This window comes from Tympanuchus pallidicinctus, unplaced genomic scaffold (genome assembly GCF_026119805.1).
Source record: "Tympanuchus pallidicinctus isolate F22 unplaced genomic scaffold, pur_lepc_1.0 scaffold2, whole genome shotgun sequence".
Lineage (NCBI taxonomy): Eukaryota > Metazoa > Chordata > Aves > Galliformes > Phasianidae > Tympanuchus > Tympanuchus pallidicinctus.
Window position 1 is genome coordinate 10,101,657 of NW_026294721.1, and position 16,846 is coordinate 10,118,502.

General features: G+C 35.8%; 1 protein-coding gene across 9 annotated transcripts in view; it reads right to left on the reverse strand.

Moving 5' to 3' along the window:
• Positions 1 to 16,846, reverse strand: part of SORCS2 (sortilin related VPS10 domain containing receptor 2) — a 527,145-nt gene that overhangs the window by 16,265 nt on the left and 494,034 nt on the right. For all 9 annotated transcript variants that reach the window (XM_052683127.1, XM_052683125.1, XM_052683126.1 and 6 more), the window contains exons 19-24: positions 14,260 to 14,446; positions 10,182 to 10,315; positions 8,579 to 8,702; positions 6,557 to 6,669; positions 4,229 to 4,354; positions 1,129 to 1,228 (exon numbers count right to left, since the gene is read on the reverse strand). In XM_052683127.1, coding sequence (XP_052539087.1) covers positions 1,129 to 1,228; positions 4,229 to 4,354; positions 6,557 to 6,669; positions 8,579 to 8,702; positions 10,182 to 10,315; positions 14,260 to 14,446 — 784 coding nt within the window. The remainder of the gene's footprint in view (positions 1 to 1,128; positions 1,229 to 4,228; positions 4,355 to 6,556; positions 6,670 to 8,578; positions 8,703 to 10,181; positions 10,316 to 14,259; positions 14,447 to 16,846) is intronic.

Here is a 16,846-nt window from a genome sequence, read left to right on the forward strand (position 1 = left end):
TGATATATATCTACGTAAATACAATGCAAAAGCAGGGCTTTATTAATTTTGCAGATGGAGAAACTAGGGCTAGGAACAGTAATTGAGCTCATCAAGGTCATACAATGGTAAAGGCTAGAATGAATATGGGATTCTTCCAGTTCCAGCTTTTTGAGCTGGCAAATGGATATTAATCCCTTAAGTAAGTGGTTTCCAATACTGACCAGACAGGGTACCACAGTGAAACTGTAACATGATTCTGCATTAAAGAGACTAGATAAAAAAACTTTGATCTTCTACTGAGAGTTGATAAAGTATCACATCAGCATTAGCATAAATAGACTGTGGTCAGTTAAGCTTTTTTCCCACAACACATTCAAGTACGAGACAAGAATATATTAATGAAAATGATACACAAAGACTATGGGACATTTTAAGATGTGTCTGAAGTCAATTTTGAATTTTCTAGTTAAAACATCATTTTAACATAACTCTATTCAAAATTCACACTCCCTTCAACCAGTTTCAACCTGAAGAGTAAATACAGAGTTGGAGGAAATAAATTCCAAAAAAAACTTTTTCAGTTGTTTTGAACAGAGACAAGGTAGATCCTTCCTTTCAGAACAGCATTAGCCAAGCAGTTCAGCAATTATGGGGACCCTACAGGAAGATTCAGATCTGTGGATCCACGTGTATGGCACAGTTTAGTACAATACTGTGATACCATGCTACATCACAAAAGAGTGGAGTTATAATATCCGAGTTAAGGACTTAAGTAGCTCTGCTTTCTTGGAAGCTAGCACAGATGGTTACTGAATGTTTATTTTAGAAGTCTGGTTAGCTCTTCCCTGGCCATATAGAAAACAGCAAGAAGTTTGTGATATAAATAATGTTATATGACAAAATGAAATAACAGAATAAACATTTATTTGGCGGCAACTGTTAAAAAGCATCAACTAAGAATACACACAGAAACATTGCATGTGTGTATATATATAACATATATATGTAGGTACGTATGTGTGTCTTCCTATAGGTAATAAGCCCCAAGTAAATACATACGTACGTATGTACGCATACATATACTGATATGTAGACTTCCTCCTTAACCCATCTAACAAGCACCCAAAGTTTTATTTATATATTTACCTGAATCAGAGTCTGCTAATGTCACTAAGACCCAGTATCCTCCTCGCAGAAAGAAACTGATGTTGTGTGCATTCAAGGCCTGCTTTATAGCCGCTATTCTCTGAAAACACAAAAGAGAGAATGCCTCACTCATCTTTCAGTTCTACCTTGAGAGACTCAATGCTCTGAAAAGGAAAACCACTGGTTTATTGTATGGAGAGAAAGTTAGAAACCACTTGTCACCGAAGAGCTGAAATCTTGAAGACATTCCAAAGTAAAAAAACATGCAAAACTTCAAAAGCTGCAAATGCTGAAAAAGTCAAATCTTTAATAGCCCAGTCTGTCTTTCTGCTTAGCAAACCCTTTAAGTTCACGCAGTATGTGAACAGACAGCATATTTGCACACACTGTTGGGTCTACCTCAGTCATAACTCAAACAATGCATAACCCATATTAAAAACTCTATCAATTTTTCTAACCCTATCAAAAGACAACCTGCAATGTCACTTTAGATTTCCTGCTATGAAAAGCAACTGCTATTTCATAATGAACTGCATGTCGTAATTCAAGTCATCTCTTTTGCTGTAATGGGATGGATTCCATTTATGTCTAATTTTTAACAACACTCTGCAGAAATATATACATCCATTCATGTGGAAAAAATTGGGATTTCTTCTATTTTTCTCCAATAGGCAGAAGCACACTAAAATATGGCTGTTCATATTTTTATGGAGCAGAACCATTAAATATACCATCGTATTCTAACTCCAGATGACAAATTGGCTGAATTTGCCATTTTACTTCCTTGTGTCTTCAACATGGGTAATTTTCTAAAAGATCAAAGCTAGTTTTACAGTCTATGCCTTATAATTTAAGATACAATTTCCCACGGTATGACGAATTAGAAATATGCTTTATATCTATGAAACCTTCACAAGAAGCTCTTTTTATCATTTTATCAATTATGGTGCTCATCTTTGAGAAGTCTTTGCAGTGTAACAGATAGAAATCCCTGCCATCTCTCTCATGGTATGGAGAGACTTCACAAAGGTTTAGATTCAAATATCCACCCTCATATTGAGGAACATTTAACTTCTGAAGCCATTCCACTGACTTCATTAGATATTTCACAGAGGAATGACTCAGTCTAATGGTGATGTGAACATGGCCCCAGTTATTTTACAAAAAAAATTATTCCAGGTAACTCTTAAGTATTTATCTTTTTGCCTAGTGTCTGAAAAGGGAATGAGTATGAGAATAATACTGGTTAGAAGCCTTTGAAGTGATGCTGGCACCAATGAAATAGAGTTACTTAGTCTTGGTCAAGACTCATTCACCCATTCATGTGATACAAGGCAAGAGGGAGCACTGCTTTAGCCTAATCCAACTTTCAATCAGTAAACTCAGTTACTGAGTCTTGTAGCTTAATTGTGAAAACATAGTAATTTCCTGGCAGGTATTCAAGACACCCAACATTTGCTCTGTTTTTTGCTCAAGCAATTAGATCTTGTTCATGATTTCTCCCCTTACACCTGGGTTTCCACCCAGGTCTATAGGAAACACATAGGTTTGAACTCTATGTGAATAGTGCATATAAATACAAGGTTTCCCAAATAATTTGCAATATATGATTACTCTTCCTTATGCTACAGAGTAGCTCATGGGGTATTTCATACAGAAGCAATGAAAAATGGAGACAGCATTGACTATAATTAATTACATCCTTCAAAACACATTGAAGCACAACTCTAATATAACAGCTGAGATGTAAAGTGAATAATATGCATAACATTTTGCACAGAAATGTTTGCAGAACCCAAGAATCAATCATCATCAGTTCATTTAAATTATTAAAGATATCCATTCCAAATATGCTTGGAATAAAGAGAAATAATTTTGTTTAGAAGCTGCGCCTCGCCTCTTCAAGAAGTAGAAAGATGCAAGTAATTTTGAAGTGCTAATACTCACCTGGACAAAAGCCAGAGATCAGAAATAGCTCACTTCAAAAGAAACAACCTATTAAAATTAACTGTTTCCTGCAGTATAAACAGGATTTCAGACTCCTAGGGATTCCCATTATGATTACAGAGGAAGAGAAGTAACTAAGATTTAGGATATATTCTGTGCATTCACACTGTTCTCCATCTACTTTACACCACTGTTTCTGTAAGAAACTTCTTCAGGCACCTGGACAACATCAATACTTTCATTTGGACCTTCGCAATTGTACCACAGCAACAACCTACTGATATTGTCTTACTGTGAGAGCTTCGTCTTTTCTATTTCTCCAAACATTTTGAATATTGTGATCTTGTCTAATAGAGTGGCAAAATGCCCTTCAGAATTAAAAAATATCTTACACTGTGACTCTTTGTAACTGGTAGGACTTGAATTGCAACATGCAGGCACAGACTTGGGATTTGTTCCTTCTCTCTAACAGTGAAAGGAGAAATAACAAAAACTGTAAATTAACAAGCAAGGGTCAAACAATATTCTGATTTTCTCCAGGTACAGGCTTTTTATTATGGAAGGTATCTGGTTTGGAAAGAGGAGCAGAGAAGTTAATATCATATTTTCATTGCCTTGTTCACTGTATTTGCTTCTTGGCAATTGAAAAGGACATTAGCTGATAAAGGCAGAAACTACCTGCTTCACATTCTTTGGGTCAGCTATTACAGGTCAACTGTTAAGGTTCTGTTTCTATTGGACAGAAGTGAAGAAATGGTTTGTCTCTTTTTAGAAACACTTCCTTTTGCTCCACCAATCTTCACAGATTGATGTGTCATCACTAATGTTTCTCCTCTTTTTTTTTTTTAGGTGTCAAGAGGGATCAAGGCTTACTGCAGGCTATTGTTTAGTAGAATAATTAATCATATCTTCTTCTGCCTCTTCTGTCTTTTCTGGCAGGATTTATTCTTTACTGTAAAAGATGGGGTAAATAGTGCTATGCAGGGCAGCCATATCTGTTGTCAGCTTTTACATACCTTTTGTCAGATAGGAGAGAGATCTTTACATAGTCAAGTTATACCTTTTAATCCCACATAAATAAAAGGAGAGTACAGTCACTGATTTCAAAATGGGATGAAAACTGCTCTAACCAAACATACAGTGTTCTGGTTACCTTATCACTAGTTACACTTCTCTTCCTTTTAGGTTGATTTGCTGGTAGGAGCACATGCAAGTCAGCAGTTGTGGGCAGACCAGGTTTCACAACTGTCATAAGTGTTTCTTCAGGTATATTGGTTTCCTGTGAATACAAAGGTATATGGTAAATTATAGGACAGTGCTCTTCGTATTTTATATAAAATAGATGAGTAATTCTTTGTGAGCATTTAATTCTTTAGCACTCAAATCTCTAATAGAGTAGATTCCACCAGAAGCTAAAACGTGAGCGAAGTCAAGCATTAATTAGCTGAAATGTGAGGGGTTCTTTGAAAATTAGAAGAACCAAGCACTGTTGTCACTTTAAAAAGATTTAATGGCATCATGGAAAGAAGCCAAATGAAGTGGCATACAGTTTTAGTAAAACTGCAATAGTTTTGCATTTTTAGAGTAACTTTAAAAATAATTCCTAAGTCACATGGAATGTTTAGTGGGCCATTCAGTTAGTAGACTTAGATGGGCATGTTCATTATAGCTAACTTAACCTTACAGAGGCTACTTTTCCTTCTGTTTTTACTGGACAGACTCTCCCAGGATGAGATCAACAGTACTTAGATTCCTTTTCTGAACCTGGTATGAATATCTGCACCCCCCAATGAAACAAATGCATTACTTTTCAAAATAGTTTGTGCAAATTGTGTTTTCTAACTCAAATTGCTTCATTTGTTACATAACTCCAAAAGTAATGCCGCCTATTTATTTCCATGGAAACTACAGCAGCTACAAAGAGTACAATAGCACTATTTGAGAGAGCAAGTTCTCAATGTTTTATAGAACACTCTTTTTCAACATAGCCACCACTATTAGCTGTGCATTTTCATTAGGGATAAACAAGGGCCTACACGCTGTGCTTGTTACAATCTGCACCAGCAGGGATGATCCACTGTCCCTATCACCACTGCTGACATGCCCTCTGCCCCACTGCTGAAATCACCCACTGCCTCACTGTACTCACATCCACTGTTTGGTCTCGATAAGCATTCAGCAAGCATTGATGAATGTCAGTGAGTGCCATTTTTTCTGCAAGGAGGAATTCAGTGACACGACTTTGTTCCATTCACACTTCTATGTCAGACACCTTTTTGTCAGCCTGCCCCTCTACTGCCATCTGTCAACACGGCAACAAAATGTAAGGAATCTTGCTGGGAAGGTTCAATCTCTTCTGCCATACTGCCAACATTCACGACATTGTGGGCCAACACAAAAAAAAGACAGTTTTACTTTTGGAGTAGCCCTCATTATACAGCCACAAAATTCTAATGACAACACCCATGGCATTTTCCATGGCCTTTCCCAAAACAAATACTGAAATTCAATTAAATTGTTCCTATTGTCTCACAAATGATTTGGTATTTATTAAAGCAAAATGGCTAATTTTAAAATATAGTATTTTTAAGACTGACAGTGCTTGTAGAACGTATAAATGAATTAAAGTAGGAATGTAATTTGACATTTGTTATGAAGATTTAGAAAAGAAAAGCAGGAAACTGTATACAGTCAGAATTCCAAAATTCGATTTGATGGATTTGATTTGATTTTGAACTATTGTAAATCCATGAAAAGTCCACTGAATTCAAACACAGTAATTCTAAAGACATCATCAATCTGCAACACAGTACCACTGTCTTCACAGACAGTTGGAACGTGCACATTCTGCTGTGGGCACTGTGTGTATCTGACAGCACAGCTCCAGACCTCACAATTTTTATGGAGTGCTCTTCAGTTATCTCACAGAACTGTTCTGTGGCTTTGTACTTGATTTAATTTATATGATTCAACTGCTCCCAGTCCACATTTCTTTTACAAACATGATCTAAAAAAACCAGCTGTACTAACTGTCTGTCTATGTGTTATATATAACTTTTGAAGTTCCACAAATGATATCATGCATTCTTTTCTCTGCTTTGTTTCTTCACAAAGACTATGTCTTCATATTATGCAATATCCTACATACATCACATTTAACTGACTTTTCTTGCTTCAGAGTCAGCAGTATTTGCCAATATGTCTATCGCTAATCCCAGAAAGCAATAATTAGCATTAATTGCCAATTAGGCTATGTTAGAACGGAACTTTTCCAAGCTATGATGTCATAATCTACAGCCTGCCCATAGAAGTGACATTGGGTTCAAACTTGTATCAAACGTGGCTCACGAGGTTCATTTTATTATTTTGCTCTGCCTCTTTTTTTTTTTTTTTTTTTCTTTTTTAAACAAAAAGGCATTAACTTAACCTTCAAGTTTTATGACTGGAAAGGGAACATTTTACGAGCAATCTGAAAGAGCACCTTTGCAAGAAGTCGTGTTACTACACGCCCTATGTCTTCCCTCCATTCTGGTATGTTGGGGTTGTACATGTCCAAATGCTTGGTAAACTTCAGAGGAAGAACATGAAAATGATCTAGAAAGACAAAAAGAAACACTTCTGAATCACTGACAATCTGATTACAGAAACAGTTTTGTATATATTTTCATATATATTTATCTACTTACATATTTTCCTACATTTATACATACGTGTGTGTGTAGATATATGTGTGTACATATATATGTATACATACACTCACATTATCTATGCAGCACTGCATTACCTAGGAATCCCATTATAATCCATTGCTCAAAGAGGAAAGGTAAAAAACAAATCCTTCCCCCAGGAGCCTACAGTGTAATACGGAGCAAAAATACGCTCCTGCCAGGCACTCAATTACTTTCTGTATTTTCAATATCATCAAATTTGTCTAGAGATTAAAATACAGTAGGGGGAAAAAAAATAAACCAAACAGACTTACATTCATCTTCTGGGGTCGTAACCTGCTCAGTAATTTTTTCTTTAAGACAAAACACCACATAAATATGATTGGATTCTTTTATTTTTTAAGTGCCAATGGATTCTATTCTTACTGAATCATAAACATGGTTTTTACGTTTTACATGTTCCTGTTCTTCATACAAAATGGACACTTTATATATCTCATGGACTAGCTATATGTATTAGCTACAAAACAGAAATTCTGTTCAAATACCAAAGGGTAACTACTGCCCTCTTAAATATATATGTATAAAATAAAAGTAAAAATTAAAAAAAACCCAAACATCTAAACATTTATCTGAATAATGCCCAAAATATCTGAAATACTAGAAATTGGCTATTCCTCAGCAAACAGCCTTTGAAGTCCATCGTTTTTTCCTTTCATGCTCCTTAGAGGATCACCCGAGGAAGTTAATACAAAGAAGGGAAATAGATTCCCTGGAACACAGGAGTGACTCAAACACTTCTTTCTTAACTGTTAGGACAGAATTCTGTTTCAGTGTGATTTTCCATCCCAAGGATTTAATACTCCTCATGAACAGTACTTTCTTGCTCTTCAGATCAGGATTTCCCAACATGAACAGCCAAAACAGTGTTGGAAATGAAAGGCACCAATCTCATCTCACTAAGAGCGTTTACACATCTAAAGATTTTTTTAAACAGTGGGTGCACTTGTAAGAGATTACATAAACGTTAAATCCATTTATCTTAACAAATGAGAAGTTTCGTAAAAGTTCTGTTTAACATAAATGTGGTTTTCGCCATTATTTTAAATCAGTATGTATGCTGAAAGCAAAAGTACCAGAATCCTCTTTCATTGTTCAAGTCACAGATATGTTTCATTTGTGTATTTCATGAATTTTAAGCTCTGCATTACAGTGAAACTATTTTACATATCACAATTCCCACATGTGACAGCCCAAATGCAAACAATAAATTTGCCAGCACTACATTTTTCATTATATATTATGCCTCGACAGTACATTATTAGACACAGCAAAGCACACTGAGGCATAATGTGAAACAAAAGTAGAAGTTCGTCTTCTATTGAAGAGCTAAAATTTACAAAAGGGCAATAATTCAAACTCTCACACAAATGCTGAAAGAATGGTTGTACATGGTGGCAGAAGGAAAATATTTCACACTGTTTTAATGCTACAGACAACTAATTTTTTTTTTTTTTTCCAAAAGTATTTAAACTACTGTATTTTGAAATGCTAACGAACTCTGAAGTCATAAGAAAAAATACTATTTCAATGTTATTGCTACATTAGGGAAACACAGTAACATTTAGAATAAGCAAAGGAAACTAAAGGTTTCAAGTGAAACCATTCCATAAGACCACACTGCTCAGCGTTACATACAGTTCATCCCTCTAATTTTAGAAATTAGATGTGGCATTAGAAATAATCTTACAAGAGGTTCAGTTCTGCCTGCACTGGTTTAAGAGATATAAGTATGCATTAAACAGCAATTAAAAATTGAACAAGTAATGCCTCACCAAAAACGTGGACAACTTTGGAATCTTGTAGCATGGAGTTCCCGCAGGAAGCTTGCACTGTCACTCTGATATCACCTGTCACAGCGAACCTCGTCACCAGAAAACTGTCTAATGTAAGAAGTGGCTTTGCAAGCAAAGAAAAGTAGAAAATAGAATTTCAACAACAACCAGGAGAATAGTTATCTGACAAGACTATCACTAAAGATATCAGCACAAAAGTTGCACATCAATTATATTTTTAGAACGTTGGTCAACATTTTATCAAATTATTATGATTTACAATAGAAACTTTTTTATTTTTTTAAAAACAGATGGACTCTTATAAACAGAATAGCTGCCAGATTAGTCAAATATTTCTGTGAGTTTAGTGGTAGAGTATTAGATTTATATTCAGATTGCACTGAAATAAAGGGATTTGGAATCAGGCTCACAAATCTGAGTGACTGAGGCCCCTTGGTTTGTTCAGTGCAGAGCAGAGGAAGCTGAAGGGAGGCCTCATGGCAGCTGCAGCTCCTCACAGGGAGCAAAAGAGTAACTCTGAGCTCTGTTCCCTGTGACAGAGACAGGCCCAAGGGAACGACACGGAGCTGTGCCAGGGGAGGGGCAGCTGCGGGTTAGGGAAAGGGTCTGCACCAGAGGGCGGTGGGCATGGAACGGGCTGCCCAGGGCAGGGGGCACAGTCATGAGCTGCCAGAGATCAAGGAGCATTTGGACACCACTCTCAGCAAGAAGGTCTGATTTTTAGGTGTGAAGCCGGGAGTTGGATTTGATTCTCATCAGTCCCTTCCAACTCAGGATATTCTGTGAACTTTACAGGATCATATTGAGCAAGTCATATGACTTGAAAAACATGGGGCACAGTCAAGGTCAGGTGGATTACTCCTGTCATGACCCATGGAAGTGCACCAATCTATCACAACTTCCAAGGTGAAGTTGAGATAGATACCATGCTCCCCAACCACATTTGTATGTATCAGAAACCTCACCCCCACTGTACAACAAGATTACATCAGTTTGCAGTGCCTGTTCTGGCAATGGCAAAGCCAGTAACAATGAACAGACACAGGCAAGGATTATGGTAGACAGCACATTTACAAGATCAAAGTTCATTATGCTTATCTGAAACATTCCTTTGTCTCCCTCATAAAGGAAATATTTTACATATCTGATTCCGAAAGAACTGCCTTAAAAAAATTAACCCAGTTAGACAAGAAATATTCCCAGTTGAAATACTTGTATATTTATTGCTCTTTTTACAAGGCCACATAGTGATAGGACAAGGGGTTTAAGCTGAAAGAAGATAACAATAGATTAAATATAAGGAAAAAATTTACTATGAGGGTGGTGAGGCACTGGCACAGGCTGTCCAGAGAAGCTGTGGATGACCCAACTCTGAAATTGCTCAAGGCCATGTTAGACGGGACTGTGGTCATCTCAGTCTAAAGAAAGGTACCCCTCTGCCTGTTGCAGGGGTTGGAAAGAGATGATTTTTTTTGCCTTCCAATCCAAAATCATTATATGATTTTATGATAAAGTAAAAGGTTTAATGCAATTCTTGCTGGAAAGAGAGCAAAGATAATGTCAGTCACAACCATTCATGTACCTGAAGATTGTTTCCTATCCACCAGTAGAAGACTGTCAAGTTAGGGTTCTTGGGCAGTATGATGGCTGTCAGATTCACCTCCTGGTTTCTGCCAATGACTGGAACCACTTCTAAATTTAAAGCCTGCAGAGGAGCTGAAAGAAGTTCCCAAAACATCATTGAAACCTTGTTTAAATCATTGAATGCATCAATATAGTAACTTTTTTTTTTTTTTTTTGTCAAAAGCCTCTCACCTGTACAACATAAGGTCCTGAACTTACTTTTCTCTCTTCTGCCTATATATCTGTGTTGAAAGCTATGGACATAATTGGAAGGACTTCCTTCATTTCAACCAAAATTAAACATAGTTAAAAAAAAAAATAAAAAAAAAATCCATCAACAACAAAACCCAAAAAGCAGAACAGATGAGCAATGTGACAAATAGTCAAAATGTACCTTAATGTTGTGCATTTTTTTGTGCATGTTCAATTTGAGAGAGTATAAGCAAGTATTACAGATACAAAATGGAAATGGCAATCTGCTTTAAGTAAAAAAAAAAAAAAAAAAAAGATCAAATGAATAGAAATCTAAAAAGTCTCAAGCTGCTAAGTGAAAAGCAGAAAACTGGATAATAATGTTGCTGAGTGTTCATTTTCATTATAAAATATCAGCTGTTAGGCTCACTTCACATGAGCTAATTAATGCACGCTTTAAAATAAATGCATACATCAGAGGAGCATTTATTTGCAAATCAAGAGAGATGGCCTCTGGAAGTTTACTTTTTGATTAAATTTGTTTCTTTCTGAACTTTTGCTTACAAATGCTGTAAACATTATTATTTATATAGGAGATATAAAAGAAACATGTCATTAAAATGATTTCATCTGATTTTGTATTAGTGTTGTATTTTGTTCTGAAGTACAACAGCATTAATTGAAAATCATCTTTGTCTCAGAGGTCTCCAAGAGTATTTCTTGAGAATGTCTGAAGGTACAAGCTTTTTAATATTATAATGTGATAACTACAACTTCTTAACATCAGCTGCAATATCTTTTCAGGATACCAATGTGCTGTATGGTCCTAAATACATTCATTAAACAGAGTGAATACTAACCCATAATTTTTTCTCTATTCAATGTATCTTTTAATTCATAAAAATGTCTTTCATTTCAGTTCAGACTTAAATGTAATTAACACTATTTCAAGGTCTTTCTCTTATTCTCTTTTGTTGACTGAATTCACTTCCATTCACTTCCAGTGCACTTTGATTAAACTGACAGAAGTTCGCTGAGAGCACGTTGTTCAAACTGATCATACCCTCCTTTTTTCACCTCGCTTCAGTCAGACTTCGTGCTGCTTCAACCAAACATAAGGCTCTACTTTCATTTAGCATTTTTGCTGACGAGCGATTAACCATCTACATGAATTCAAAGACACAACTTTTTTTTTTTTTTTTAAGTTTCTTCAACAGCTTCTTTATCAAAACTGAATTAAAATGCTCTTCCTGATGCTGGCATCTTGAGGAAAACTCAGAAATAGTACAAATTCCATTAAATATTCTTCTCTTAGAAATGTTTTTTCTTACTGGTGATGCAAAATAAAGAAGTCTGGGAGGAATCTGCACCACTGTTTTGATTTTGCCATATATTTCCATTCTCACACAGGAAACTGATATTCCTGAGATACAGCTTTCATAAGGGAAGATGTTTGGCTCTTGTATCAAGAGTTGACCATTTCCGTATAGGAAAGAACTAACAATAATTACAGCAAGTCTCTCTCTTCTTCTCAGTCATATAATTCCAAATGTATTTGAACAACCTTCGTAGCATCCTGAATGTACATAATGAGGAATGATGTTGACTTATATTTCTACTTAATCTCTGTACAGCTTTCCAAGCTCCTTCTTTCTCTATATCAATTACTACACTCTTTCTCTCTCTCTCTCTCTCTCTCTCAAAAAAAAAAAAAAAAAAAAAAAAAAAAAAAAAAAAAAGCATATTCACATGCTGTAGTTATTATAGTTATTATGGGTTTGTGGCACAAAGAAGAAAATGTATGTCTACTTCATGCTGAGTTCTTTTTATTCTGGGTTCACATGTATACTATCAGACTTGCTTTAATATCTCTTAATCTCTTATAAAAAAGTTGTTTGTGAACTGGATCAGTTCACGGATAACATACCAAAATGTTTGTCCTTCATTACAGGACAATTCTCATACCAACCAAACCTCACAGGAGTTAAAAATATTTCCTTTACTATTTGTCCTTCATAAAATTTATCTCGAAATACATCAGATGAAAACAGTGAATACAGGACATTGGACATTCCTGTTTGCATGATACACCACAATGAAAAATGGCCCTGAGCAGCTATTAGCATTTCTCTAGAAGGCAGATATATATTACTTAATTAGTACCAGCTAATTTCCTCAAATCCTGTAATTTACTTTAAAAATTAAACAGTTTAAACCCAATCTGAAGTGTTTATTCAAGCATGCTGCGTAACATGTGTCCATGTGTCTTTTAGATCACTTACAGCACTAATGGAGAAGCTCAAGATGAGCTCTGAAATCATCCAAGTCTGCTTGCAGTATTTTATTGATTCTGTACTTCAGCACCAAAGTCATTTGAAATACACAGCCATTATATTTTTGAAAAACATGTTATAAATCCACTGTATAAAACGCAATTTACACCTTTTATTTTAACTGTTTATCCAGATGTAGACCAAAGCAGAAGCATATCTTGAGAAAGGAGTTGTTCAGCTTTCCATTGGTGCTCATTACAGTTTATCACTCCCTAAAAAATATTAAGATTTTCTCCCTGGAGAGATGGTATTACAGAGTTTTTGCCATTCCTTGCTTATGTAGATCTACCAACTACTTTTATGCTTAATCTACTTCTAAATAACCAGATGCTACTAAAAAGTAAACATAGAACATTCAGTAATTAATCTGAGCTGTCAAATTATGTAAAAAGCAAAAACAATAAATAAACAGGTAATGAAATGGAGATGGAAATTTAGACTTCAATCGTTTCATTTTGATTTTAATAGGATATTAGCCATTAGCATTAATGGATTGGGCTCCACCTGTTAATCAAAGCAGAAGCAGAAAGTCTGGATTCAGGCTCTGAAGAGCAAAAAGAAGAAACAGCTGCAGCCACAAGATAGGCTGACATAAAACACATGGATTTGTGCACAGACTTGAATGTGGCTCCACTGCTTTCTATTGTTAGTATGGAAAACATCACTCGCATCAGGAGAAACAGACAACTGAAGAATATGAGTATACCTTTTCATTGAATGCTACTTGTTTACAATTTTTGACAGATCTAAAAACAAAGTGATAGCTGTCTTGAATCTCGAAGGAAGAGAAAAACTTTGTTTCAATTACGACTTCCCTTCCTTATTTCAATTAAGAGATGTCTGAGATGCATTAAGTCTGCTACCATGTGTGATATCCCTGTGCCTCACTATTCTTTTCATTTGAATCTATTCAATGGGATTTTTAGGTCTTAATTAAGAAGACAGGGAGAGAGGTCTAAGTCAACTTATACTGTATGTCAATACAAAGTTAAATCCAAGTAATACTTTAAAACTTTGCAAGAATTAACTACCTAAAACTAGACTTAAGGACTTTAATAAGTAGCCTGACTTTTAGAAATGCTGAGATTTTGATCCTTCTATCAACTAATGCTTTCTGAAAGTCATACAAGAGGTCACACTTTTATCAATATGTCTGTTCTCTTGCTTCTTATAGCACAAAAAGACATAGCCTGAAGTTCTAAATTTTAGCTGTTAAGTCTGCCAACAAGGTCTTGAGTCAGGAAGAGGGTAAAATCTGAGAAATGAACTGAGGAATGCTTAGTATTTAAAAGATTAATATACCATCTTTCTCACAAATCTAAACAAAACTAACTGTCATTCTTTTATACAAGCCTCTATACTAACAGCACACAGCAATGCACAATTGATTGAGGTTTTCAGAAAAGAAATGTATTTTTCCTAAACGTGACTAGTAGCATTCTCAACTGCTTCGTAACTATCACAACGTTTGCATGCAACAGTAAAAACAAGAAAACCAAAGGGCTGACTTACAGTTGACTTGGATGAACACTACAGATTCATCATGTCCAGCAACATTTTCAGCCTTCACTGAGACACGGTAAATCCCAGGATTCTCGTAACGGTGACGGATGGGTTCCCCAGTCATTGTAAGATTGACATATATCGCCTTAAAGCCATCGCCGAGATCCACCTGGTACTTGGTATTCAATATATCACCCTAAAAGGAGAATATATCAACATTTCGAATGGTCAGAACCTAAACAGACAGGATATGTTATTTTAACAATTTCCTGAACCACAACTTCACTTCCAGCAACAGCCGAATGTTTTGACTCCACAGCAGTGGCTACACTAAAACCTGTAAACCCATTGTGAAGATTTTAGAGTAACAAATGCTGCATGCACTCACAGAGATAAATCTAACTTTCTTCAGTAAGGCTTAATCTTAAAAACAACACTAAAAAAACCACCCCAGACCACTAAGCCAAGTTGTACGATACAGATATCACTCTTAAAAATTTAATACTTCTGGATGTTAATTAATATAATGGTGCAGGGCAGCTTCAAGTCCCTGGAGCTATGATCTGGTGATTCCCAAATACAACTTAACCAGTGACCTGTGGTAACTGACTGGCAGTGAACTTCTGGCTTTTGCAATTATAAAGCAGAATAGGATTGGACCATCTTCATAGCACCTTCTAACTACGCTCTCCTGTGTCAACTGTATGACAGCTAGAATACAAGCTGGTAGCTTCTACAGAGTAGTACTGCATTATACAGAGTTACCAGCATGTTTCGAACTGGCATGCTACTCTACAAAATGATATGCACACTTGACAAAGTAGAGTTCTGAGCTGTGCTTAGTAAAAAGCCCAGCCAAATACTTCTGTCACATCAAGCATCTCACATAATTTACAATTCATTGCACTTCTGCTAAGTGCTCCTTTAAACAACACTGCCTTCCTAAACTCAGACCTAAAATACTGCAATGACTGATACTGTTGTCAGAGGACAAATATAAGCCCATCATTCATGCTGTCACGGTGTGTCTGCTCAGAAGAGAAGTCAGGTCTGTGCTACATGGACTAGCCATATGGATTGAGTGAAAGGAAGATTTGTTTTAGCTGTGAGCAACAGCACTTTCTTAATACCACTGGCAGCAGTGCTTTAGTGACTTGCCCTTCTTCCTCTGTATTCAGCAATATACTCCTGCCTGCATTTCACAGCACACTGTCGCTACTGCCATGGAAGTTAAAATGGCTTGTAGGGCCAAGTTTGATAGGAAATTCTTCATATTTTGAAAAGACAGTGTTAGCTTAAAAATCAGCCTAGAGGAAAGGAATGTATACACTCATCAAATAAGCTGAATGGCAATCAGATCTGACAAGGACTCACACCCCCTGAAGTACTGAAAAATCACCTCACTTTCCCATAAGCCAATCTGTGAAATGGTTTTGCATCAAAATCCAATTCAAAAGGAAGCATTAATGTAAAATCAAAGGAGGTAACAAAGTCTAGAATTTTCAAATGCTTGCATTACAAAGGAAAGAAAAATACACTCTTTTTCTCCATTTATTATTTTGCAGTTTGGTTGATTTTCTTCCATGTTTTATCAGATGAAAGAGCACTACTTATCTTGTAAGAGAGTACTCAGAATAAGGAACCTGTAGGGTTATCAAACACCTAACATCATATTTCAACACACATAAAAGACCTTGAAAGCTTCTTCACTGTGAATTTTTTTTCCGAATAACATTTTTATTTTGACAACAGATGGGTACCAGAAAATATATTATTAAAGTTTAAAGCAAAAGAGATGTCTGCTTGCCAGCAATGTGTCAGTAAGTGACATCTTTTCAGATGACATTAGCTTGCAAATAGTTCTTGTTAGCTCTTTCTTATGCTAACAAGTATACATGCATATTTTCTCCAGGTGAGGGAGAAACCAGTGTTGGAAGCAACTACATGCAAGTTTCTCTTAATGTTTTATTCTAATATCTTCCTTATTGTAAAGATGGGAGTGCTGTCTCCAAAGAAAGCAGGGCACTTCTGTTTTCCTGATCAGGAAAGACAGAGAGCGGTGGACAGCAAATGATTCACACGGAGAAAAGGAATTTAAAGAAACTGGTTCTTCCACACAAAATAAATTATTTTTGTACAAATATTTATTCACAAATCCAGCCTAAATAATTTGAAAAAAAAAAAAAAAAAAAAAAAAAAATCTCATTATTATTTCCAAGATCAATTGCAAACTGCTCGAATGGGCCTCAAAAACTACTTTCCTTATTTCCTGCAGTCTGGCTTTGCTGCACTCAGTACTGCACTTCACAAAAACCAGTCAATTAATATTGTTCAGCAGGAAAAGAAAGTAGTATTTTTGATTCATCTTAGCGGGACTGCTTCTTAAATTCTCTAATTGATAAGAATTCTCTTCAGACTTTATCATATATATTAAATCCTAAAGGCCAGGACTTTCAAGTATAAATATTATTCTTAGCCATAGGGGGCAGCAAACTTTTACATTTCCTTTAATTCTCCTTTTCAGTTCTGTTCACTGAGCAGACTTTACCAGAAAATGGGGATTCCCTTCAGGATTCCTGACTTTGGAAGAGTTTTG